General features: G+C 33.7%; 2 protein-coding genes across 5 annotated transcripts in view; both read left to right on the forward strand.

Moving 5' to 3' along the window:
* HLH4C (Helix loop helix protein 4C) overlaps positions 1–25,579 on the forward strand; it is a 110,713-nt gene that overhangs the window by 63,421 nt on the left and 21,713 nt on the right. The window lies entirely within an intron of this gene.
* Positions 6–25,541, forward strand: LOC135835412 (nonsense-mediated mRNA decay factor SMG9-like). Of its 3 annotated transcripts, XM_065349653.1 has the most exons (11): positions 22,558–22,807; positions 23,024–23,104; positions 23,330–23,520; positions 23,589–23,662; positions 23,740–23,926; positions 24,001–24,345; positions 24,417–24,564; positions 24,637–24,784; positions 24,852–24,972; positions 25,049–25,231; positions 25,305–25,346. In XM_065349653.1, the coding sequence occupies exons 2-10, from the start codon at positions 23,084–23,086 to the stop codon at positions 25,134–25,136; spliced, it is 1,323 nt and encodes a 440-aa protein (XP_065205725.1). In that variant the 5' UTR covers positions 22,558–22,807; positions 23,024–23,083; the 3' UTR covers positions 25,137–25,231; positions 25,305–25,346. The 3 variants fall into 3 exon arrangements, with proteins under 3 accessions (XP_065205723.1, XP_065205725.1, XP_065205724.1); XM_065349651.1 differs by lacking the exons at positions 22,558–22,807; positions 23,024–23,104 and adding an exon at positions 6–89 and having other exon boundaries at positions 25,305–25,541; XM_065349652.1 differs by lacking the exon at positions 23,024–23,104 and having other exon boundaries at positions 22,559–22,807.

The raw sequence follows: 25,579 nt of genomic DNA on the forward strand, positions 1-25,579 counted from the left end.
CGAATATGATAATGAAGTCGCCTTTAGGGCTGTCCAAATATAGCCCGTTCGAGCGATCTCTCATCTCGAGTATCATCGATCAACCAGTGGTAATTTTCCTATAGAAAAAAAAATTTCCCTCGTTAGGAAGTATTGATATGTATACCTACCTATAAGATAACCTTGACTTACGACACTCTAGTTAACCGATTGTCAGTTTAAATTTGGCTCACATGTTGAAACTCTATAAGTTCAAACATCTATATTGGATTTTGCAATCGTCGTCGCGTCGTCGTAGTCTTCGTCGCGTACAAATGCTAATTAAACTTCCTGGCCGAGACGAGTTACCTTAGATGGGTTAAATTTAGTTCCTCGTTTTGAAATTCTATACCATTAGGAATTTCCTGATTACGTGATTCTGTAACATTATTTTGTTATTCGTGTATTGTGAATCTTCTCGATTCGAAACCTTGATTACGTTTTTTTTTTTTTTGGTCGCCAAAAATACGATCAGGCGAGTGAATTGCTCCTGTCGCGTCGTCGACGATGTATGTAAATATCACGCTGGGTTTTCTGACCGGCTTCCATGTCCTATATTTTCATAAAATGGTATATTAGCTCGCTCTATGTGTGATTAAATGAAATTGTATCGCCGAAAGTTTACAAACAATTGGAGTAATTGTGTCTGCGAGGTTAAAGCCGGGGTTATATTGTGTCGTTCAATTGACTTGTATAATTTTTCAAACACGTTTCGAGGTATTTTCTAACAGCCGTCATCGTCGTGTACATAGACATTTTATAACGTCTAATTGATATACAGTTACATACTCCTCTGCTTCAATGCGCTACTATTTTTAGCCTTTCGAATACTACGAGTATAAGTAATGCATATGCGTTGCAGAATAGTAAGGTTGTTGTCGAATGTCGATACCCTTCCCTACACTTCTCCATGCTCGTTTTTTACTGCCCCTGAACATCGTAAAGATATGCAACAAGACGTATACCTGCGACAATACGACGAATTTCGCGCTAATAAATTTCTTGAATGGAAAACATTTCTGAGAAAATTGTACTACGTGCTGTTCGTCGTGTTTATCCAAAAAAAAAAGTTTATCGTTGACAGTGTTGGTATATTCTTAGAAAATATGAAAATACTCAATTTAACCGGTATTAACTTCTGGCGCGTAATTTACTACTTACCATCGAGTACTCGAAAATAATAATCTCTACTACGTGGATTTATAGTGGATTTTTTATGTACCTTATTAGATCACGATTAATTTTTTTTTGTCGTTTCAAGAGGGATGTACATGTATCTGTAATTTGTCATTGAGATTTTGTCGAATTAGCTGATATCGTAATAATGCAGGTTTTTTTATGAAACGTTATGAAATAATGATGACATTGTTGCGATAAAAAAAACATAGCGTCGTCGCAGGTTGTGTGTCTGTGTGTATGTACACGATTTAATTTCTTATAGGTACATATCGTACGATGTATTAGAAGAGGTATGTAATACTCAATGTAGGTACAAGTGGAGTACATTGTAATACATGTGTATGTGTGGCATATGGTTAGTTTATCCCATTAAGCGCATTGTAACACGATTTTATCACGTCTTTTTTAAAGATTACCCATTGTAGGATTAGGATTTGTGGTCTAATAGATATGGCCAAGACAATAACTCATAACTCTTAGGTACCTATATCGTATCATTCGTTAATTCATAAATTCTTCGTGTACCCAAATACCTGTGAAGTGTGAGACATGTGAGGTGTGCTCGTGCTTGTTGTGTCGCTGCATACAAAGTGAGATTTTTTTGTATCCGCTTACATCATCTGGTTTTAAGTATCTTCTATAACCTGATGCAATAAGGTACTACTAAACTATGTATGTATAAGCTCGTTTCCTAATAAAGAGCTATTTTCGGAGCAGAATAAATCGTCGTGTTTAGATTCGCTGTCATAAATTCACTCCAGGGATTAGTAACCTGAATATGTGAAATATCTGGAAGCGAACACGTGAAAGTTCGACGATTGAATCAACTTGTAACCGTGATCTTCGAACTGAAGATACGTAGGTAGGTAAAGTACCTACCTATTTGAAACCTCGATAAGCAAATGTATGGTTTGGGACTCGATTATTTCTCGATCATTTTTCAAAAAATTCTGACGAAATCTTCGAGCAACAGCCCAACAGCTGTTGAACACTGGAAATCGATATTTCTCATTCTATACCAAGACAATTGATAGATTTTTTTTATTAGATGTACCTATGATTATTTTTTTAAAAATTTTCTCTTGAAATATTTAACTTTTGGAAAATTTATTAAATTCTTGACTCGAGTCATTTATATCTACGAGAAAGAAACACTTGTTCCCAATAATTGACCAAAACCAAAACTCTCACTTGTTCACCAAAAAGTTGCGTAAAAGATCATCTTTTCGCTAAAAATTGCTGAAAACTCTGTAATTTGCTGATTTGCTGAAATTGTCAACGTTTTACTTCCTGACAAAAATAGCAAAAAGTTTCATCTTTCGTAAAAATTTCCAAAAATTCACGTTTTTGTCAAACATTACTAAAAATAATTGCCTGTTTATAAAAATCCAAGAATCGCACTTTTTTTCACAAAAAATGTCCCAACCTTCTCGCTTTTTGCTGGAAATTTCCAAGAATTTTCACTTTTTTAACTAAAAATTGTCAAGAAGTTTCAGTTTTTTTTTTTTTTTTACCAAGGATTAGCGAAATTGTTTCACTTTTTGAAAAAAATTGGCAAAATATTCCTTTTTACCAAAATAAATAGGTACCTATTTAAAGTCTTGATCGAGTTTCATTGTTCAATATTAGGTAACTAATTGGAATGTTCTGCTGGAGTGGATACCCTATTTTATTCTGATCGATTTGGAATTTGGTGACTTCCAGTGGATCTTGATGACTTTTGGTGAATCAGTCACCGAAACATTAAAATATTCATGGTACTTGACTGTCTGGTGAGTTCTTGCGGTGACTGATTCACCAAGCAGTGACCATTTGTAATCGATTTTGAATTTGGTGACTTTTGGTGGTTGTTGGTGATTTCTGGTGAATCTGTCACCAAACAGTCACTGAAACATAGAATATTCATACTTGAGTGTCTTATGACTTCTTGGTGACAGATTCACAAAATAGCAACCATTTGTGATCGATTTCAAGAATGGCGACTTTTGATAAATCTTGGTGACATTTGGCGGATCCAGGTAACTGTTGGTGAATCATGGTGAATTTTGGTGGATGTTGGTGACTTTTGGTGAATCTGCCACCAAAAAGTCACTGAAACGTAGAATATTCATATTTGACTGTATCATGATCGCTTGGGGACAGATTCTCCAATCTCCAAATAGTGACCACTTTGTGATCGATTTTGAACCTGGTGACTTTTGGTGACCAGAAGTCATCAAAACATAGAAAATTCATATCTGACTATCTGGTGATTTCTTGGTGACAGATTCACCAAACAATGATCATTTGAGATAGGTTTTGAGCTTGGTGACTTTTCGTGAATCCTGATGAATTTTGGTGAATCTTGGTGACTTTTGGTAAATTCTGGTGACTTGGCGAATTCTGGCGATTTTAGGTGAATCAGTCACTAAGAATTAACTATAAATGGTAAATTAATATTTGACTGTCTGGTGACTTCTAGGTGATAAATTCGTCAAGCAGTCAGCAGCATATGGGTTCCATTTTGAACTTGGTGACTTTTTGTGAATCTTGGTGACATTTGGTGAATCATGTCACCAAAAAGACACCAAAACATAGAATATTCATGACTGACTGGTGACTTCTTGGTGACAGATTCACCAAACAGTGACCATTTGTGATTGATTTTGAACCTGGTGACTTTTCATGAATCCTGATGAATTTTGGTGAATCTGGGCGAATCTTGGTCACTTTTGATGAATCTTGGTGACATTTGGCGAATCTTTGTGACATTTGGTGAATCAGTCACCAAAAAGACACCAAAACATAGAATATTCATGTATGACTGACTTGTGACTTCTTGGTGACATATTCACCAAACAGTGACCATTTGTGATCGATTTTGAACCCGGTGACTTTTTATGAATCCTGATGAATTTTGGTGAATCTTGGTGAATTTTGGTGAATCTTGGTGACTTTTGATAAATCTTGGTAACATTTGGTGAATCAGTCACCAAAAAGACACCAAAACATAGAATATTCATGTTTGACTGACTGGTGACTTCTTGATGACAGATTCACCAAACAGTCACCATTTGTGATCGATTTTGAACTTGGTGACTTTTCATGAATCCTGATAAATTTTGAAGACTTTTGATGAATCTTGGTGACTTTTGGTGAATCCTGGTGACTGCAGGCGAATCAGTCACCAAGAATTAACCATGCATAGAAAATTAATATTTGGCTGTCTGGTGATTCTTGGTGACTTCTGGTAAATCCTGGTGACTTTTGATGACTTTTGGTGAAACTTGGTGACATTTGGTGGATCAGTCACCAAAAAGGCACCAAAATATAGAATAGGTATCTGTGTTTGACTGTCTGGTGACTTCTTAGTGATAGTTTCACCAAGCAGTGACCATTTGTAATCGATTTTGAATTTGGTGATTTTTTATGAATCCTATTGAATTTTAGTGAATTTTTGTGACTTTTGGTGAATCCTGGTGACTTTAGGTGAATCAGTCACGAAGAATTAACCATAGTTACATGGAAAATTAATATTTGACTCTCTGGTGATTCTTGGTGACTTCTGGTGAATCCTGGCGAATTTTGGTGATTTTTGGTGATTTTTGGTGAATCTTGATGACATTTGATGAATAAGTCACCAAAAAGGCACCAAAATATAGAATATTCATGTTTGACTGTCTGGTGATTTCTTGGTGACAGGGTGACTTTTGATGAATCAGTCATCAAAAAGGCACCAAAATATAAAATATTTATATGTGACTGTCTTGTGACTTCTCGGTGATAAATTAACCAAACAGTGACCATGAGTAATTTTCATCAAGCAGTAAGTGAATATAATTTGAAATGAATACCTACCTACACACTGTATGATTTTTTTCTCCATTAAAATGTTTTAAATGGCCTGTTTTCCGTGAAAAAAATCAATATTTGATAAAAATTGTGGTTCGATTTAGTCTATGTTTTGAGCTCTTAGGGAGTTTCCTCCAGTATTTTTAGATTGTCCTGTTTTGGAAAAATTTTTGGTATCAAAGAACCAAAATCAAATTCAGCATAATTTTAACACAGGAAATTATATATAATATTTGTAATTTGCTGTAGGCTCTGATAAGGTTTAAAATCACCACAGATCAATTTGAGAAGTCAAAAATAAGAATTTTATTAATTTTGATTTTTCTATGAGAAAGGCAATTTTGAATTGTTAAAAATTTACCGACAGCGACTGAAATATTCGCCTTGATCGTTGGTATATTTTTATGTAGGTACCTACTATTTCAAATTTTACTGTTTGATTCATAAATTAATTTTTTGTTGAGGAGGGAGGCAGTAAACATTGTACACCCATGTTATTTATAAATAAGTTACCTACTCAGATACTTGTAACTTTCATTCAGAGTGAAAATTTGTGGTACCTATTTGTAATAAAATTAGCCCCATTTCTCTACAAATTCAAAAAGTAGATTGGTATAATAGGTAATCTTTTATTGGTACACACTACACAGGTATCTGAACTGAAAAATTGATTTCAAGAGCATTGAAATGTTACTCGCTCAAAGGTCTCACTCTCACCTCCCGGCTCCCACACAGAACTACCAGACAGTTTCATAACTCAATAATACAATGTACATACCTATCTGCGCAGAAACAGCAAACATCCCAGGAGAAAAATTCCATTTGATATGCATAAATTAATTAACAATCACAAGGGTATAGGTACCTAAGTATATTATTCCAGATGCCTGTTTCTATCGCAAAGTACCTACACTTGTTATAGTTCAAGTTGAAATAAAATAACCTTTTTGTTCAGTGTGGGTATGAATTTATGGTTACGAGAGTTGCGAAAATTTGTTTAAACTTTTTGCAAATGAAAAGTTCTTTAACCTCGAATAGAACAATTAAACTTTCAATTTCGAGAAAAAAATTATTACGCAGAGTAACTTTTCCAAATTAACTCTCGAGAAACCCTCGGGGGCTCTATAACAAAGCATGCCAATTATTATCTCAAAATGACCCTCAAAAGAACCAAACCAAGTGCAACGACCACGGTGAAGCTTGCGATACAATCATTCGTCCAGACTCGCCTCACGTTTTAAAAAACCGATGAAAAAAATAACGTACTTGAAATTCTTTTCGGTGTGTGTTTTTTTTTCTCGAACAACAAGTACAAGTACCATCCATCCAACAGCAGTATCGAGAGTACAATTTGGAACAATGCTTAAAAATACATTTCCCAGCATCGCTATCAAACGTAAACGAATCTTTCACGCCATTTGGTATTCTAATTTCGCACGCTTCATTGACGTAATACCATAAAAAATGGTAAAATTAACAATCAATAAGTGCGTAATAACGATTCTCGGAAATTAAAAAGGAAATGAAAGAAGTCCAGTGAAAACGAAATTTCATACGTTTGAAGATGTAAACGAAAAACCAAATGGGTTGGAATTCGCAACGAACGATATAGAATCAAAATTCGTCGAATTTATACAGGTTCGCGGTACATTATTCGTTTGCCGAATCGTTCGACCAGTTTTACGAAAATTGGAAACATTGTTTAGATAGAAAGGAAATAATGTAAAGAAACCTCAAGGTGATGTTTGTTTACCATTTTTATCGTTTAGTTGTGTAAATTTTCCCAAGACTGGTGAAAAGAAATGATCCCAGTGTCTGTAGGTTATTTGAAGATTCAATGGACAAACCTACCTACGCACCTTTCGAATTGAATATATGGCTCAAAGTCCGGAAAATTTCTAGGTATACCTAATTCCTTTATTTTTTTCGTAAACATTTTAATGAATTTTTATTGTTTCAAGTCCCTCGAATCTACGCCGAAAATGATACAGTGAAATAATTATACAGGGTGTCTCATTCTCATCAAATCTGTATGGAAACTTGAGAATAACAAGAAATGAAAATCCAAAAAATCAGAAAAGTAAATCACATGCATATTTTGTTACTATAAAACCTCAGAGAATAATATTTTAACCTCACAGGGCCAATTGGAGGGGATTTATGTGCAACAAAATTTTTGAAAACATCTAAAATTCGTCTACAAATGGCTCAACATTTTTTTTTTGACTTGGAGTCAGTGAGTTTTTTTTGGAACACACAGTGAGGTGGAATTGAAAAAGAGAGGAAGAAATTTGAAGAATCAGTGTTTACTTCATTCATTTTCAAATTGATTCGAATCACGATGATTGTTTCTGTGGCTGTAGATTTATTCCCATATGTTCACTTCACTGCACAAAATGTCAAGTTCAAGATCAAAAAAACTCATATTTTCAGTCAAAATGGACCAATTTAGCGAAATTGTGAATTCTTTAAAATTGAGTAGGTACAAATAAGGACCTTTTGGCAGGGAGGAGGTGCAATTTTATGAATACTAATAGCAATCCACTCTCTATTATGGTCACATGAGAAAAACAGCGTTGAAAATATTCTCAAGTATTTATCAAACATTTTACTGCGAATAATTTTTGTTTTCAAATTCTTCGTAAACAACTTTTCTTAATTGAAATTAAAAGTATATTTCCAATCGAAGCTTATTCGTGGACTGATTTACTAAAAAGAATAATATTTCATTTTTCGTTCAAAAAAAAGGTGAAACTTTCGATGAAAATATCGAAAGAGAAGATGAAAAGAAAAACGAAACAATAAACCATAGAATCGGTATGCTCTCCTCTCCACCCCACCATCCATCTCCTATAACACGATAGTAATGATTTGTTGACCACATTCATTCGAACAAAATACGCGCCAAACATATAAATTAATTAAAAATCTAATGGAAAAATTACACCCAATTTTCCCGATTAGGTATTTACGCGTTTAAAAAAACATCACCGCGATCTGGGTTACCCAATCTTTTCATTTTTCTCATTCTCGAAATCATCTCGACCATCACATTAGGTAGTAAAAAATCACGTCCCGCGAGTTTTTTTTTTCGCATTATGGAAAAAACCCACCCCTTCTAGGCACCTACATTAACAAAATGGGAAAAAATAATCGATTCGAAACGCCGCAATCAACAAAAATACTCGAGTACAATTGCGCGTTTTCATTTTCACATCTTGTAAGGCGTCTTATTTCGCAGCAGCGATTATTTCCCGTCAAAATAGGACCTTCTTCCTTATCTGTTTGTGAAAGCCTATAGCAAAACTACACTCTCCATTCATGTATAAAGCGATGTTTTTCCTCGACTCGAGAGAGACAAAACAACGCCGCATTGTCTATCCAACATCAGTAGACTTTTCGACTACAGAGATTTTTCTTCCTCGTATTTTGTTTTCCTCGCGAATGTATTCGACGAGCCTGTACGAAGTACGATTCGAGCTTTCTATATTTACATACATATACATATATCCGTTGCAAAATTTTTTATAAATCACGCTTTCCATCAATATTTGTCATTTTGTGTGTTTTCTTAAGCGATGGAGAGATATGCTTAAACCTTGACTATACGTAAAAATAGTACAGATGAAAAAAAAAAATCACTCGCATTTTCCACGCGTAAACAAAAACACCTCGATAAGCAAAGGAGAAACAAAAAAATAACAACGCGTATTACAATATACGCCCTATATATTTGAGATGGTATAACTAAGTATATGAAAGAAAAAAATTCGTGCCGAATTGCGATTCGCTTTCATCGAGGACATAGTCATAAATATTTACCAGATATTATAGTCGATATAGGTATCCTAAAATTGTACAATATTGTTGTTGCGAAATAAGTGTGTTTTAAGTATCATTATAATACTACATATTTGATAAATTTATCGTAAAGTAATTAGTCACCAGTACCGATTGATACGATGACATATTTATTCTTATAAATATTATGATTTCAATCGTGTGTGGAGTCAAGTACTCAAACTCGAGATCCTTGTTATTTCGCCATAACTCATATATGATACCTATTATAAGTGGTTAAGTGCAGAGTGGATTTATTGAGAAAATCCTCGTGTACCCATTTAACCGAGAGATAAGTCCTATTTTTTACAATTTTAATCGCCATATAATGAGCGATTTGTAAAATTTCGAAAAATTTCATCAGCAATAATAATTCATGTCTTAAGCATGGTATTTAATTAACGTACTCATTACCTACCTATAAACTCAGAAAGAAGAGGAAAAGGGTCGAGAAGAACAAATGTTGAATTTTATTTGTAGCTTGGTTATTGTATTTTTCTATGTACCTACATCTCTTTCGTTACTCGTAGATAAACAAACAATTCTTACGAATGTCAAGATTATACTTTTAATGCTACGTGATATAAGACTGGCTATTCAAATAAAATTTATATAATCTACTTGATGATTCGGAATTCGCCGAAATTTTTTTTTATTTTTTAGAAAAGCAGATTGTACGTGACTGGTGTATTGTAGGTACTTTTACTTTTTTGGCTTAGAGATACTTAAGTGAATAGGTGATAAATTCTTTCCAAGTAGCTAGTGTATCCAAAATATCTCATTATATTAATTATTAAGTAGAACTTAGGTATATTTATTAGACCATGGATTTGAAATCACATAGTGAAGACTTCAGTTACCCACAGCATTCCTACAAACGAATTTCTGATGTTTTCATCTGTAGGTAGCAAGAACATAAACTGAATCGAGATCATGATTTTGAAAAGAAAAAAAAAATCCACGAAAGACCATGTTGATTTAAAAAATGGTCGACAAAATGAACCTACCTATCACATAAAAATGGTCGCAAAAAAAATGTATTACCTATACCAACTTTTTTTTAAGGATTAAAATTTAAAAGTTTTCAGTATTTAATTTTTTTTAAAATTATTGTAAATTCGTCAAGTTCAGGCGTGTACAGCTTAATAAATTTTTGTTTTGGGCAAAATATTTATCACAACGTTTGATCATTCATCTGTTTCCAAAACTCCCTCCCCTCCCCAAAAAAAATGGTCAAAAATCCATTTTAAACTTTTCTTATCTTCAAACAAGTTTGTATTTTCCACTCTTAAAAGCTTAAACTGCAGTTTTTTTTTTCAAAAAAGTCAATATACCCCATCTTGTTGGATGGGTTTTCAGTTTTTTTTTTTTTTTTTTTTTTAATGCCATGAATTTAATTCAAAAGCGACCTTGAAAATTTCAGGCCCAATCACAGGGTGCCCACAAATTGAAAAACCGGTTTGGTCAAAAAATTCAAACAGGTTTTATTGGCGCAATGTATGTATTCTACACGCTAAGGCGACAAAAATGTGATATGAATTTTTTGAAACCGGTTCATCAATTTGCAACTAGTTAACAAAAAAATACTCAAAAAGTGTAGATATAGAGAAAAAAGCTTGGAACAAAAGTTGTAGAGCGTGAAAACTTACACAATTCTGTCTAATCACATTTTGAAACCGGTTCATTGGTTCACATTTGGCAACCAGCTTTTGACAATCGCCCAAAAATTGGAGATCGAGAAAAAAGGTCAAAACAAAAGTTGTGGAGCGTGAAAAATTGAACCATTTGCGTTGATTGGATTTCGAAACCGGTTCATCAATTTGCAACCAGTTAACAAAAAATACTCAAAAAGTGTAGATAGAGAAAAAAGCTTGGAACAAAAGTTGTAGAGCGTGAAAACTTGCACAATTCTGTCTAATCACATTTTGAAACCGGTTCATTGGTTCACATTTAGCAACCAGTTTTTGACAACCACCTAAAAATTGAAGATAGAGAAAAAAACTTGAAACAGAAGTTGTAGAGAGTGAAAAATTGAACCATTTTTGCTGATCGGATTTTGAAAATGGCTACCTAATTAATTTGCAACCACAAAACTTTTGATGGCTTGCTGCGAATTAATGAACTGGTTTCAAAATCTGATTAGCGAAAATAGTTCAATTTTTCACACTCTACAACTGCTTCAAACTTTTCTCTCTATCTCAAATTTTTAGGCGATTCGATTGTCAAAAACTGGTTGCCAAATGTGAACCAATGAACCGGTTTCAAAATGTGACTAGACAGAATCACATATGTAATTTTTCACGCTCTACAACTTTTGTTTCAAGCTTTTCTCTCTATCTACAATTTTTGTTTAATTTTTTATAGCTAGTTGCAAATTAATGAACCGGTTTCAAAAAATTCATATTACATTTTTGTTTGACTAAACCGGGTTTTCAATTTGTGGGCACCCTGTGCTTGGGCCTGAAATTTTCAAGGTTGCTTTTGAAAGCCCTTATTATTTTTCCCTACTCAACGCCGCTTCATTCACCTCGCTATTAGCTCTTTCCACTTGGAAATAAAAGCCACCGACTACCGAGTACTATGTACTTTTGTGTCATACTGTATGTACATACATTTATGTATGTACATGCTTTCAGCTCAAAAAAATACTTCATTTTCTTCTACGTAAAAGTGCTGCTCTTTGACATTTCCATTCCCCTTCGCTCCCGGTTGTCCCTTCACCGGATTTATCAGCGATTCATTCGTTCGCGAACGATTTTTATCTCTGAGCAAAAGACTCGTGAACGATTCATTCGCTATTTTTTTTATCGATGGATCGAAGAATGTTCCGTTCTGTCTTGTCGTGTATTATCTCATATCTGATTTGATTTTCAATTTCAAGTGATTCAGTCGTTCTCAAATGATTCATCGTTTCTGAGAGAATCGTTCGCGAACGAATTATTTGCAACTTTTATTGCTAAATTGCAAAATGTTTCGTTTTGTCTTGTTATGTATTATCTGATTCTGATCTGATTTTTAATTAAGTTATTCAGTCGTTCTCGAATGATTCATTGCGTCTGAGCGAATCGTTCGCGAACGAATCACTTGCAATTTTTTATCGATAGATTGCAGAATGTTTCGTTTTGTCTAGTCATGTATTATTTGATTTAATTTTCAAGTGATTCAGCCATTCTCGAATGGTTCATCGCGTCTGAGCGAATCGTTCGCGAACGAATCACCTGCAATTTTTTTATTGACAGATTGCGAAATGTTTCGTTTTGTCTAATCATGTATTATTTGATTTGATTTTCAAGTGATTCAGTCGTTCTCAAATCATTCATCGTGTGTCTGAGCGAATCGTTCGCGAACGAATTAACTGCAATTTTTTATTGATAGATTGCAGATGTTTCGTTATTCGTTTTGTCTAGTTATGTATTAATTGATTTGATTTTCAAGTGATTCAGTCATTCTCGAATGATTCATCTTGTCTGAGCGAATCGTTCGCGAACGAATCATCTGCAATTTTTTTATTGATAAATTGCAGAATGTTTCACTTTGTCTCGTCATGTATTATTTGATTTGATTTTTAAGTGATCCTGTCGTTCTCGAATGATTCATTGCGTCTGAGCGAATCGTTCGCGAACGAATCACTTGCGATTTTTTATCGATAGATTGCAGAATGTTTTGTTTTGTCTAGTCATGTACGTATTATCTGATTCTGATCTGATTTTTAATTAAGTGATTCAGTTGATCTCGAATGATTCATCATGTCTGAGCGAATCGTTCGCGAACGAATCACCTGCCCTTTTTTTATTGATAGATCGCAGAATGTTTAGTTATTCGTTTTGTCTAATCATGTATTATTTGATTTTCAAGTGATTCAGTCGTTCTCGAATGATTCATCGTGTCTGAGCGAATCGTTCGCGAACGAATAAAATTCAATTTTTAATGATAGGAATAGGAGGATTCTGTCGAGCTTTGTCAGGTCATCTAAACACTAAACCTCATTCGATCTCTCAGTGATTCATTCGTTCGGCAACAATTTTTCTTCTATCAGCAAGTCGTTCACGAACGAATCATTTGTAATTTTTATTTTTCTTGAGGATAGATTGAAAAATGTTTTGTTTCGCGACTCTTGCGTAGGCGCGTGAATTACTTAGTTGATTTGATTTCAAGTGATTCAATCGTTCTCGAATGATTCAGCATTCGTGAGCAAAATTATTATTCGTAGAAAATCAACTCAAATTCTCATTCACGAAGTTGTCGATATGAATTTGAAATGTGACCTCATACCTATTCGCCCCTTCAATTTTTAAGGTCAGCCAATTGATTTACGTTCGTGTAGTTCGGGTTGCTGTAACATCAGGCGAATCCGACATCTGTAACGAAACACCCGGTATATTTTCAAACTTGAAAAAAAAATAGCCCGTAGACTGAAAGCACATCACTATCCATTAAAAGGCTTAAGAGTTATCATCGCCTTTGAACGTTTTCCATCTGGATGGAATTCAATTTTTTCAACATGCTGTGAGAGAAAAAGAACTGTCAGTTTTTCACTCCTTCTCCTCGAGTTGTTTTCAATTTCAGTCATTTATTGTTGAACTTTCAAATGCTTATGGCTGTGTTTTCAAAACTAGAAATTACATTAAAAAAAGGAGTTTAAACTTATGTTATAAAATTTTTTTTATTGTAGATCTCGAAGGTTTTATAAAACTTTTAAAATGTATTTTAATTAAAATTCAGAGCACCGAATCAACATTGCACAAAAAGAACGATTTAGTGTAAAATTTTCAAATTCAACGTTCATAATAATTGGGTTTTTGACCTCGAATCAGTACATTGAACTGTTTTGGCGCGAAAAAAATAGCGTGAGACGTTATTCGATTGACAAAATTTTTATTTTCTTAATCGACGAGGAAATTAAACCAACTCGAATTTTCTTTTCAAACTTAAGATTTTATCATTCACGTGCGACGAGTTTAAATTAGCAAAATTTTAAGACCATTAAAAATAATTCACGTCGATTATTATAACTCGTTTCATCGTATATCTTTCAGGTTGAAAATTCAAAATAACTCAACAATGGGACTTGAATATTGTACTCGATGCTCATCTTTTTTAATCTTATCTCAATGAAATTTCTTGTTTCAAAAATAACGACTGTTTGAACGGTACGAGTATTTTGATAACCAAATGATAATAAACCGCCTTGGGAGTTATCAGTTTTAAAAATTGGTTAATTTAGTGTCAATGGTGATGTATGGCTGATAAATGCTCGGAAATGAATCTAGCGATAGCAGCTTATCAACTTTGTATTGAGTCATTCGAGAAAATTCTGTAGGAGCTGTGTAGATACTAGATACAGATACCTACTATTTTTATTTTTGTACTAAATTTTTTTCATTTTAGAAAAAACATTCACCTCGATATATCATCTTTATAGTTGGTGAAATTCAACATGCATACAGAGATGAATAAAAATACCTACAAGTAATAAATTCACGACCACTTTTTTTTCTTTTTTTTTTCACAAGAGAGAAGAATTCGTCGGAAATATTCGCATTATATCACTAGATTATAAAAAACCAGTTTCATTCTTAATCTATATATTTCTTACGTGCTGGTACGATGAGGAAGAGTCGCTTTTGGCAAGGTTGGAATATTTTTAGACGGCCTTCATTTTCACATGGTTCGAAAGCATAATTTTTTTTATTGAATTTGACTCGACGCAGGAGACAGGGCGAAGCTGTACCCGCACCTCAGACATCAAAATATTTCCAAGATCATTGCCGATCATCCATCGTCGCGGTCGATATCGAAGTAAAGAATTTTTATAAAAAATGATAATTATTATTCACGTCGCCGTCGTCGGTCGCTTACTCGCCGATTTGAAATTTATCACCATCCCAAACAACTTTCGAGATAAACATGTAAAAATATGTAGGCAAGATTTCCACGCGACGTTATATTTCGAGCTTGGAGCGATATTTATAAATACACGATTAATTAAAACGATCTAATTTTAGAGTCGTTAAGAAACCGATCATCGTTGACGTAAACCTTTTTTTTTTCGATCGATATCTCGATGTATGTAGGTATCTGCGTAATTTTTCCCGCCACTAAATTCGTCGTGCTGTTGGATGCTTGTGTTTACATCCTGTTTTTTTTCAACTTTCGACAGCTCGAAGCTTTGAAAACGCGAAAGTTTTTATTGATAACGTACGTTTGATTTATTATTCAAATGACGAAACTGCGCGGCTTCAAAGTTTGTAACTTTTGTGAGATGGAAAGCGTAAACACGTATACTTCGTATACACAGTCGAATACTCTTAAATAATTCATCGTAATTGGAGGTGTTTGTAAGTGATTTGAGCCTTGTACCTATACACGTATAGACCTACCTTGTGTGTGGTTATTGCGACATCGTTAGGTACTTTATACTAATTAGACCGATTGTTCTCTTCCTTTTGATGTGTTTTGTATTTGTACTTACCATAAATTATCAATGTGTAATTTGATTTTTGTGCAAATTCGGTAATTATTCATACAAGCACATTGTACGTGTCATCTAAAATAAATTCCTGCTCACGTTCGTCTTCATTTTTCATCGGCTATAAACTTTATGGTTGTTATTGCCGAAGATGAGACGTAGATACCTACTAGATAGGTGTATTTTTATGGTTGCTAAAACAAATTGCTTTGGCGATAAGAATTTATTTTGGAAAACAAAATTTTGACTTTTTCATCAGTTGTCAACATTTTGTTTTGTTGAAAAAAATACGATTCTAAAAAAAATAAAATAAAACAGATAAGTAGGTAAGGTACCTATACCTCTGCTTACATAAGTAACTGAGTGGGTAAAAAAAGAGATGAAAATGCAAATAAGGTACCATTTTATTTTGACGAATTTTCTTTAAGAGATATTCTGAACAGCTGAAGGAGCCGGGGGGAGGGTTCAGATCAAACAAACGTCACTTATCTTTTGTATTTTTACCCTATTTTAGAGCAAAAGTCAGTTTTTAAAATTTTGACCAAAATTGGACACATTTACGAGTGTTGCAAAGCAGACCAAATTGAGTCTTTACTGCAATTTTTTCAATCGCAGCTCAAATTTGAGATTTTAGAATTTTAATTAAGGAAATGATTCTGACTTTCGTTTTTCATTCCAATAAAACACTTGTAAATACAATAGATTTTAGAGTTCTCCCTCCTCAATCATATATGTCGTGTGATTTGATTAACAGTATACATATTACATACCCATATATGTATAACTGATGGCAAGGTTTTTTTTTGTCACTTATTTTTTGGGGACAGGACACGCCGAATCTCGAAAGTTGTAAGTACATACCTACTTATTTGTACTTTCTTCCTACCCCAAACATACAGAAAGAATTTATTTTCGTTTTCTTTGTTTGAATAGTCCCCTTTTTGTCCCAACATTTCCAAAAAAAGTCCTATTTTTTTGCCAGATTTTCTTATAAGATTCTGTTTTTTTTTTTTCAAATTTGCTCAAGTTAAAAAGAGTAAATTTTTGGAAAGAATGTCAAAAAGTGTCAATGTTTGGTAAAATAGTCCAGGAGTGTCCATTTTTGGCACTATTGTCAAAAAGTGTCCATTTTTAGTACAATTGTCAAAAAAAAAAACAATTTTTGCCAAAATCGTCAAACCATCCTGTTTTTGCCAAAATATCCCAAAAACTCTTGTTTTTTTTCAAAATTGTCAAAAATTTCCGTTTTTTGTCAAAATTGTCAGAGAATGTCAATTTTTGGCGAGTTGACGAAAAGTTATTGTGTGTTTTTGTCAAAATTCTCAGAAAGTGCTCCGAAAGTAGTATAGTCAAATAGTCGTAATTTTTGCCTTAACTGCTGAGAAATTATTAGTAGGTGTAAATTTTTTTTACCAGGGACATTGTGGGGCGGGACCCAAAAAATATGTTCATATTTGTGCTTGGCGACCTCAAAAACATTCCATTTGATATATCACTCGACTTTTTGATGATTTTTTGAAATTTTGGCCCCCTTCTTGGGCCACAGAGGGACATTGGGGGGTGCGATCCAAAAAATAAGTTCATATTCGTAAATGGCGACCTCGAAAACATACCATTCGATATATCATTCGACTTTTCACGATTTTTTAAAATTTTAACCCCCTTGTTGGGGCACAGAGGGGCTTTGAGGAGTTGGACCCGAAAAATAAGTTGGTATTCGTATTCAGCGACCTCGAAAACATACTAGTCGATATATCGCATGTCCAGATTCGTTTTTCAAATATATGATTCAGTTGTGTGTTACTTGAAAAATCAAGCACCCCCCCCCACCAACCCCCGGGGCGGATTGAAGACCAATCAATGGTGGTGTGATTAATAGTTGGGTGAGTAGACTTTTTCAAAAAAATTTGAGCGAATACGAATGATATAAAGTGGTAACTTTGATCAATTTATTGGGCTGACCTTTTTTGAAACACCTACTCTTTCCACCCCTTTTTTCAGACACCCTTCTTGAGGGATGGATATCGAGCGTAGTATCAAATTGTCAAGAATTTGAAGGGGAACATTTTTAGTCATGGTAGCTTTTCTCGTAAACCAAATATTTTTGGAGTAAATCGCAAAAAACGTGAATCTTCAGTGTGCTCTATTTTGCTTGATATTCAGTTCAGTGAACGTTTGTTTTTCGGTGGCATTAAAAATGGGCCCTCGACCCTCATTGCACGACGAAGCTTTCATTTCAAAAATTATTTTCCAAGGTAAACCTGCCCATGATTTACACTTCAACAAAATTCTACTTTAGAAATGAAATTATTGGAAGAATTGATTTCAAAACTGACCCACTCGACTACTCAATGGTTAGATTTAATGTTATGAATCATGATTTTGTTGCGAAAATAATAAAGATATGGTATCCACGCTGATGTAATCCACGTTGGTACTTATGATTTTTAATTGATAGAGTATATCCATTTTCGTTATCTCTCAGATTATTCTAATGACTTGGTAAAAATACTTACCTACATCGAAAAATAGTTTATTCGAAGTACCTACTTATACGAGATAGTGGGTATTTCTTTGGATGATTTAATTCAACGATTAACCTTTGTAGTTGAAATTTTCTGAATTTTATTTTCAGGCTAGTTTCATTATAGATATTCATAATATTATTACTTAACTCTGCATCGAGCAATTATAGCCATTAACTTTGAGATAAGTAAAAATGTTAAAAACCTTCCGCTACGTAATATTTCAAATTCTTGTATCGATAGTTACACTTACACTTCTTTCGGACTATTTACATCGTTTATTTTTATTCCGTGGCGCCGATTTTTTTGGAGGAAAAAAGTTACTCATTTCCTTATTTTGATTCGAGTAAATATAGTCTGTGAAAAGTTTACTCAACTCATCAAAAGGTATCACGCAAAGAAGGAAAAAATAAACAGAAATATAACTTTGAGACGTATGTAGGTGTCATATTTCAATACCATAGGTACCTATTCGATCGTATCAGAGACACCGCCTATACAATTGATTCATTGTTGAAAAAGTTAAAACGCAGAAACCTTAAAGTATAGGTAAATTACCTACTTACTTAAGATTACTGTTAACTTTCTTTCTTTCTAATAAAATTTTCTAATGAATTTTATCGTTGCCTAAATAGATCTTTATCTTGGTATGAAAAATTACACTATAGATTTCGTACTTCGATAAAAGCTCGTCAAGTCCAGCAACCCCAAGATATGCTTTAGAAAGTAAACCAGCGACGTGTGGCCTCAAAAGTTGGCTGTGACGGTGTTCGCGTCACAGATTGCATCAGCTTTCGTCACTTCTACGTTTTTATTTTTTAAATTTTGCACCTACATATTTACCTACGTACGTAAAACTTTCGTTTGAATTGGCACCTGTAACTATGACGTCTTATGCAGTACATACATATTTTCGATCAAATAAAATTATCATATTTTTTGAACAATGTTCTATTATCTGAATGAATATATGAACCTAGATTTCTTTTTGGAAACTATAGGTGCATATTACTCACGTGCCTTTTCTTCCCATGGTTCAAAAACGTATATTTGGTAGCTCATGCGTCATGTGCCATTCACGATTATACTATTTTCGATTAAAATTATCATTTTCTAAAAGCACGCTTTATCATTTGAATGAATTTAAAAGGAGTTCGAGTGAATGTACATTATTCCCTTTGGAAACTTCATTACCCACTTACTTTTCCTTGCTACGTTTCAAAAACGTAAATTATGTAGCTCGTGCGTCATGTGTCGTTCATGATTAACAAGATGGAAAATTGACACATGTTTAAATTTCTCTGGAGATAGTAAAGGAAAATTAAAAAATATTCTTATAAATAAATACCTGTGAAATGAATACATAAATACGAGTATCGTTACCGGAAATACGAGTACACCTACACCCCAAGTAATCTAAAGTTGTACAACATTGTTCATCATTCGAATGATTTGTACAGAATTTTGATTAAAATGACTTTAAAGTAGGTAGCCTAGGTACATAAAGCTTTTCAAAAACTTGAATAATATTATTTCCAGAACTTTCTTATTGCTTTTGAACCACTTATAACTACATCTCTCGGTTCATTGTTCCCTATCATCCGATATTATTATATAACATAACCGTTGATAAAAGTTCCTTCTTCGATAAACACCGAGAGTCCGGGTTTTTTCCGTTTTAATTATCTAATAATACTTCATGATTTACCAAGTTTCGTTATTTGATATCTACAATGATGTTCAGAAACTTTCTTAGTTCCATGTAATCAAAATTGATGGCCTGATTGGGTTACTTAGTTGTTGAGAGCACAATTTACCCCAACCTAATTAAAGTTGTAAAAATTGCATTTTGGTTCAAAGAATATTAGTCGACGAATTTTTGTAATTTGAAATATAATACTTATCTCTTTAATTTGATTGCAATAAAAGTAGCTAATATACTTGAAGCTTTCGGTAGAGTTATTTCTTATTTATTTTCAGAAAAATTGTGAAAATAAAAAAAAAAAGGTTAATTTTCAGAATTTCTTGTAGGGCGAGTCGACCTTATGTCCTTTTCAAAATTTTAATATTTTCTATCAAAAAAAAAAAAAACAGAATAATTGCCTCACAGTTTTTAATACTTTTGACAGTATCATTTTGCCAGATACTTTTTTTCTTCTCATTTAGACTCTCATTATTTTTTGTTTATTTTTTTTATCTTTGAAAATACCTAATTTTCAAACCACAAAGTTGGCATGTGTTTTCTCTTCCTTCCCTCTCCGTCAATTTAAATCTTTCTTCGCTTTACCTACTTCTGCATGTAATTCGATAAAATTGACATGTGTAGTAATGCTAAACAATTGACCATTTGATTTGAAAAAATGTGAAATTTTTCGTCTTTCGTTTAGTGGTATGAAATTTCAAATTAAGACGGGAGGTTTTTTTTTAGAGGTTAAAACGCAGTTCGTCATTTAGCTTGTAATTTTTTTTTTTTTTAATTTCACCTATAAACCTACTTTAATGCCAAAAAATCTTCAACCGTAACCTTAGCTGCTAATGATTATAAATTTCATTTTTAGCGGAACACTGGCGCCGGTATCGTTATTATCAGTACCTACCTACCTACCTACCTGATGTGTACACGAAGAAAATAATGAAATAACAACGAACAACGTGCGCACTTTTGAGCATTTTTAATTTGGCATCTTATCTCGATATTTTTGTTTTCAGAACGTACACATTCGCTTACGTACAAAGCTCGATATAAAGTTAAATTTATCTTTAAAATTTTTTTCTTTCAAAAAAAAAAAAATCATAAATGGAGTGCAGTGGGTACCTAGTGCTTATTTTTTAATGCAAGGTACCGTAGGTAGGTACATAAAACTGACACAGGTCGTTTAATCGCACGAATGAACGCCTGCTCGGAGCCGTTTGAGTTGCTTTTTGTCGAGACGTATGAGAAATTATTTGACGTAGAAATGTCATCCTACAATGTCATATAATTTTCGCTTCTTTTCTTTACATAGGTAGGTAGGTACGCAGTACGTATATAACAATGACAAATCAATACCATCGATGTACGTAGAACTGCATATAAGACTACCTTGTAACACCAAAGGTGGAGATTGATTATTCTTATTGTTAGCAGGATTCTTACATTGTATGGTGGTTTTGTTTTTCGAGAGTATAAGTAGTCGGATCCGGAGTGAAAGAGTTGCATTCGATAATAGAGTATGCACTTTGCTAAAAACAAATCCTTTTATTCGATACACATGCATGTAACCTCATCTTTTCATCCACAAAAACCAATATCGTATCTGCTTCCCACGATAACCTTTAACAAATTAAGGAAAAGTTGGACGTCACTCGTTCCTATAGAAACGCGACGAATCGATATTAAGGATGAATATTCGAATATGGCGTATATTTACACAGTCGTTAGAGCGTTTTTTTCTCTCTCCTATTTATCGAATTATTCACATGGTAAGGAATAATTACAAAGTATAGGGTAGTCGATTGTTGACAAAATTTGTAAGAAAATTGATACCAGCTGAACTTGAGGCGAATGACGTAAATACACACCTCTAAAGCTCTGATGCATGCGATTTTCCGAGTAATTGACAAGTAGTACATATCGATACACGGGTATATTTAACGGTGTGCGAAAGATAATTCATTTTTAACGCCCTTCTTACAACCTTTTTTTTTTCGAGTATTACGTAATTAGAATAATTTTACTTTTTCGGCGATAAGAAAAATAAACAAAATATTGCTCGTAGCGGCGCAATGTTTCTTTACTGATACCTATCTAACGCTTCTTCCTCTTCTTTTGAACTTCAAGTGCGTATTTAATGAATTATTACCGCGTATTGTATCATAGATGATAATGAAACCAGTCACGTAAACCTTCAATGGTTTGCTACGTAAATAAAATTAAGATGGAAACTATTAACTTCGGGTACAAATTCTCTCTTGCGCTTATCGATCTGATTACCTGCCAGGTCATTCATGCTACAGCCTCGTATTCTGTGTGTAGGCTACTGAGAAGATGTTCTGAAGAAAAGAGCTTGTAAAAGTGAAACGAAGAAGTTTCTGAAGTTCTTAGAATAGATAATGGAAATTTTATATCTTTGAATACTATGAGAGACTCGTTGTTTTCATTTCAATATTCAAATTTCGAGGAATGCGTGTCAAGTCACGTCAAGTGTCAATTTTTTCGTAGAATGCAGACTATTAGGTATGAGCAAGCCACTCAAAATGCAATAGCAGACACTTCGATTGGAAATGGTTTGACGAAATTAATCATCCATCACCTGCTTATTTACTTTTTCTTTACATTTACCTGTATTTTTCACGTTTTTATATTTATTTGAACCTTCTTGAACTCGAATAAAAATGAAAAAATCTTCAAAAAGTAATTCGTTGAGTTGGACAATTGATCGAAGCGACTCAACGTAAAAAACGTGCGTTTTCCAGTTTGGTCATGTTTTCGCACTGAAAAAATTCCCTTTCAGTGTTTTTGATTTTCATCAAAATTTGATATTTTGATTTTTCCTACGTTCATTTTATTTTTTAAAAACAGTTATTTTCATTTTTTTAAATTTTCACCACTTTTTTCTCAAACGAACCAAAGAAAATTTGAAAAAAAATGCATTTTCCCAAAAAACTCTCCACTTTTCAACGACTGATGCAAAATTCTAACCAGAAATCCAACAAACAATAAAAAACATTTCCGAGTAAAAAAATTTCTACGCTGGAAATTTTCGCAATTTTCTTCGCATTTCTGCAATTTAGCGATAATTTTTGGAATAAATTTCGTGGAAGTGATTTTCATAGGATAATTAGAGATTCAACAGTTGAAGATGATTATGTAGCTGAGACCACTTTCATCGTACGCGGATTATGTATCATGGATGATTATGATAGGAAAGAATACAACAAGCGAAAGAAGAATTTATTTGTGGGAGTACGTATAATTTTGATAAGAAATTTACTTTCTCCTTTACGTTATTCGGACATCCACCTCGACGTAGAAAATTTCTACGTTATTTGATAACCGAAGCATTACGAGTTATGCAATTTTTAAAGATCAACATCCGCGAAGAAATTCATTCCCATAGTTATAAAATTTTATACAATATGTGGTCAACGTTATGTGATCATTTGATTATAACTTTTACAGCTGAACAATTTTCTCGGATGAGAAATAAATTTCTGTGTAGGAAATTAAGACTCGTAGTATATGGAGTCTGTAATAAAATTGGTACGCAATATTGAATTCTCATAAATCCAGTTTTAACGCTTGTTATGATTTTATTAACGGCTGTGGAACCGTTGCTTATTATTTCACGTGTGCTGTTTTCAGTTCTGAGTACTCGTAGATTTACAGAAAGCTCGTGTATATTTCACGCTTGGTTTTGTTTTTGTATTAACTATGCTAGGTTTCGATCTATTCTCTGATACTAATGGTAGGCTAATTGTTTTACAGGATAAAGATGAGAAACCGTGGCTGAAACCTTCATCGATATTACTATCGAAACATGAGAACGATAAAGAGAAAAAAATACACGTACTTCACGAGGGTACTTCTCAACCAACCATCATACTCAAAACCAGAGATGGAGAAACACGAGCTTTGTCACCAAACCAGGCTCAACAGATGTCTTCCACCATTGCTAAGTAAATTAGTTCAACGTGTGAATAATCGATAATATGATATTCGGTATTCTATAAACGAATAATTTCAGGCCTAAGAAAGATGCCGAAACTTATAACGTAGCTATTAAAAGTAAAAGTGTTTTGGCCAAGAATACCATACCAAGTAAGCCAACGTTACGTAACCGAACCTAAATATCATCTGTGATACTTGAACTAACAATTGTGATTTTTTTCCCTCAGCTAATGGTCTGTTAACCGTACCTTCGATGACCGGTAGTCTATGCCTTATCGAAGATGGTCAGTTTACCGGAGATGGAGTGTTAGATTATTTAACCGAACACAACGAATTCCTGGTGATCGGTTGTCTAGGCTTGCAAGGAGTTGGGAAATCTACTCTGATGTCGAAATTATGTGGAAATGCTGAAAAGTTGGTTAATATAGCGATGTGTTGTAATCGATCAATTCTCTGGCCAGCATGTTAACTCGAATTTTTCATCGTAGGAAAGAAATTTTCAAGCTTCAGAATCAAGATAATATCGTTACCTGTACTCATTGTACTTCGTCCATTGATCTATTTGTGTCCAAGAATCGGATATTCTTCCTCGATACGCCTCCGTTACTTTCACCCTCGTTGATGGATAAAATAATTTACCAAGAGTCGAAGAAGGCGCCATTTTCATCGGCACCTCAACCGTTCAGTGGCGGATCGCAGATATCCTGTGGAGATTTTTCGTCTACCGAAAATGCATTGGAAATTATCTCGTTGCAAACAGCTGCGTTTATTTTATCAGTTTGTCACGTCGTTATTCTAGTTCAAGACTGGTTCTATGATCCGAACTTATTGAGGTAACTTGCGTGTGATTTAGAATTTTTTTTTAGAAAAAAATTGTTCGTAATTTATGTATAATTTTTGATAGATTTCTACAAACGGCTGAAATGTTGAAACCACCTATGCCTACGACATCGCATAACGAAGAATTGACCGAGTATTTCCCTCATGTGGTATTTTTACAGAATAAAGCTCAATATTCGGATTATACCCAGAGTACTATTAGTACCATGCAGGTATTACTTTATCACTGGATCAAATAAAATTCATTTTTACTTCAATTTTTAAACGTTATTTTCGTCAAACAGGATATGTATAGCCAAACGTTTCTCAGATCAAGATTACAAATCCAGAGTGGCATAGGTATGGCGAATGGAACGATTATTAATCATTTAAATTCGTGTTCTTGCGGTGACCCAATCAATCTCTACGTACTTCCGGATTTAGACGCAGATGGTATGATTGTTCGACTTGGAGCTTCAGAATAACTCGAGACGAAATTGATTACGATTTTGTTTTCTAGAAAAGAGTGATTTCGTAGATGGACATCCCGGATTCTGTAATTTATTGGAAAAACTAAAAAAAGACGTATTCGGTATACCGAAAAACCCTCTAACGCATGCTCCGCTGTCTGAAAAAAATTGGTAACCAGATTTTCCGAGAGTTGAATACCCAAGTATCATCGAGTCAGTTTTCTAATACGCAATTTCTTTTGTTTAGGTTTCATTACAGCAGTAAAGTGTGGGAAGCTATAAAAAGTAGCTCGTTTTTCCACGAATACGATCGTTTGCTGTCTAAACACGAGTAATTCTTGGATAAAGAAATTGTCGTGGAATTATTAAGTAATTAAACAATGGAGAGAACGCTAGTAGTGATGTGCTGCAGCGATCATATCCATAAAAGGTAATCAACGAACGTTATAGAGTGATTATCGATTAGTACTGAATTAATCCAGGGTTTTCTTTTGTTTTTGTAGGTCGATGTAGATCGATTCTGTATCTCTATATAGCTAAACATGTGAGTGGAATTACTTCGATAGTGTAATGATCAAGCTGGTATAGTTTTCATACACTTGCATAAGTGCTCATTTATGTGGTTTTGTAAGATGAAACGACGATGGAAGTATGATGAATCGTAATATCGATTTCAAAATTATGTAATATCTGAAAATTGTAATTATTATCTTGCGGATTAAATAATGTTTCCTGAAAAATTTCATTTTATTTTGCAGGATGAATCAGTTCGGTTGAG

This window comes from Planococcus citri, chromosome 2 (assembly GCF_950023065.1).
Source record: "Planococcus citri chromosome 2, ihPlaCitr1.1, whole genome shotgun sequence".
In the NCBI taxonomy this organism is placed as follows: Eukaryota; Metazoa; Arthropoda; class Insecta; order Hemiptera; family Pseudococcidae; genus Planococcus; species Planococcus citri.

Excerpts from the sequence above, each read along its gene's own strand:
- LOC135835412 (XM_065349651.1), top strand. The coding sequence starts at position 6 with ATGATAATGAAGTCGCCTTTAGGGCTGTCCAAATATAGCCCGTTCGAG. Across the intron at positions 24,346-24,416 it reads TATGATCCGAACTTATTGAG|ATTTCTACAAACGGCTGAAA; the intron begins GTAACTTGCGTG and ends AATTTTTGATAG. Across the intron at positions 24,785-24,851 it reads TCCGGATTTAGACGCAGATG|AAAAGAGTGATTTCGTAGAT; the intron begins GTATGATTGTTC and ends TTTGTTTTCTAG.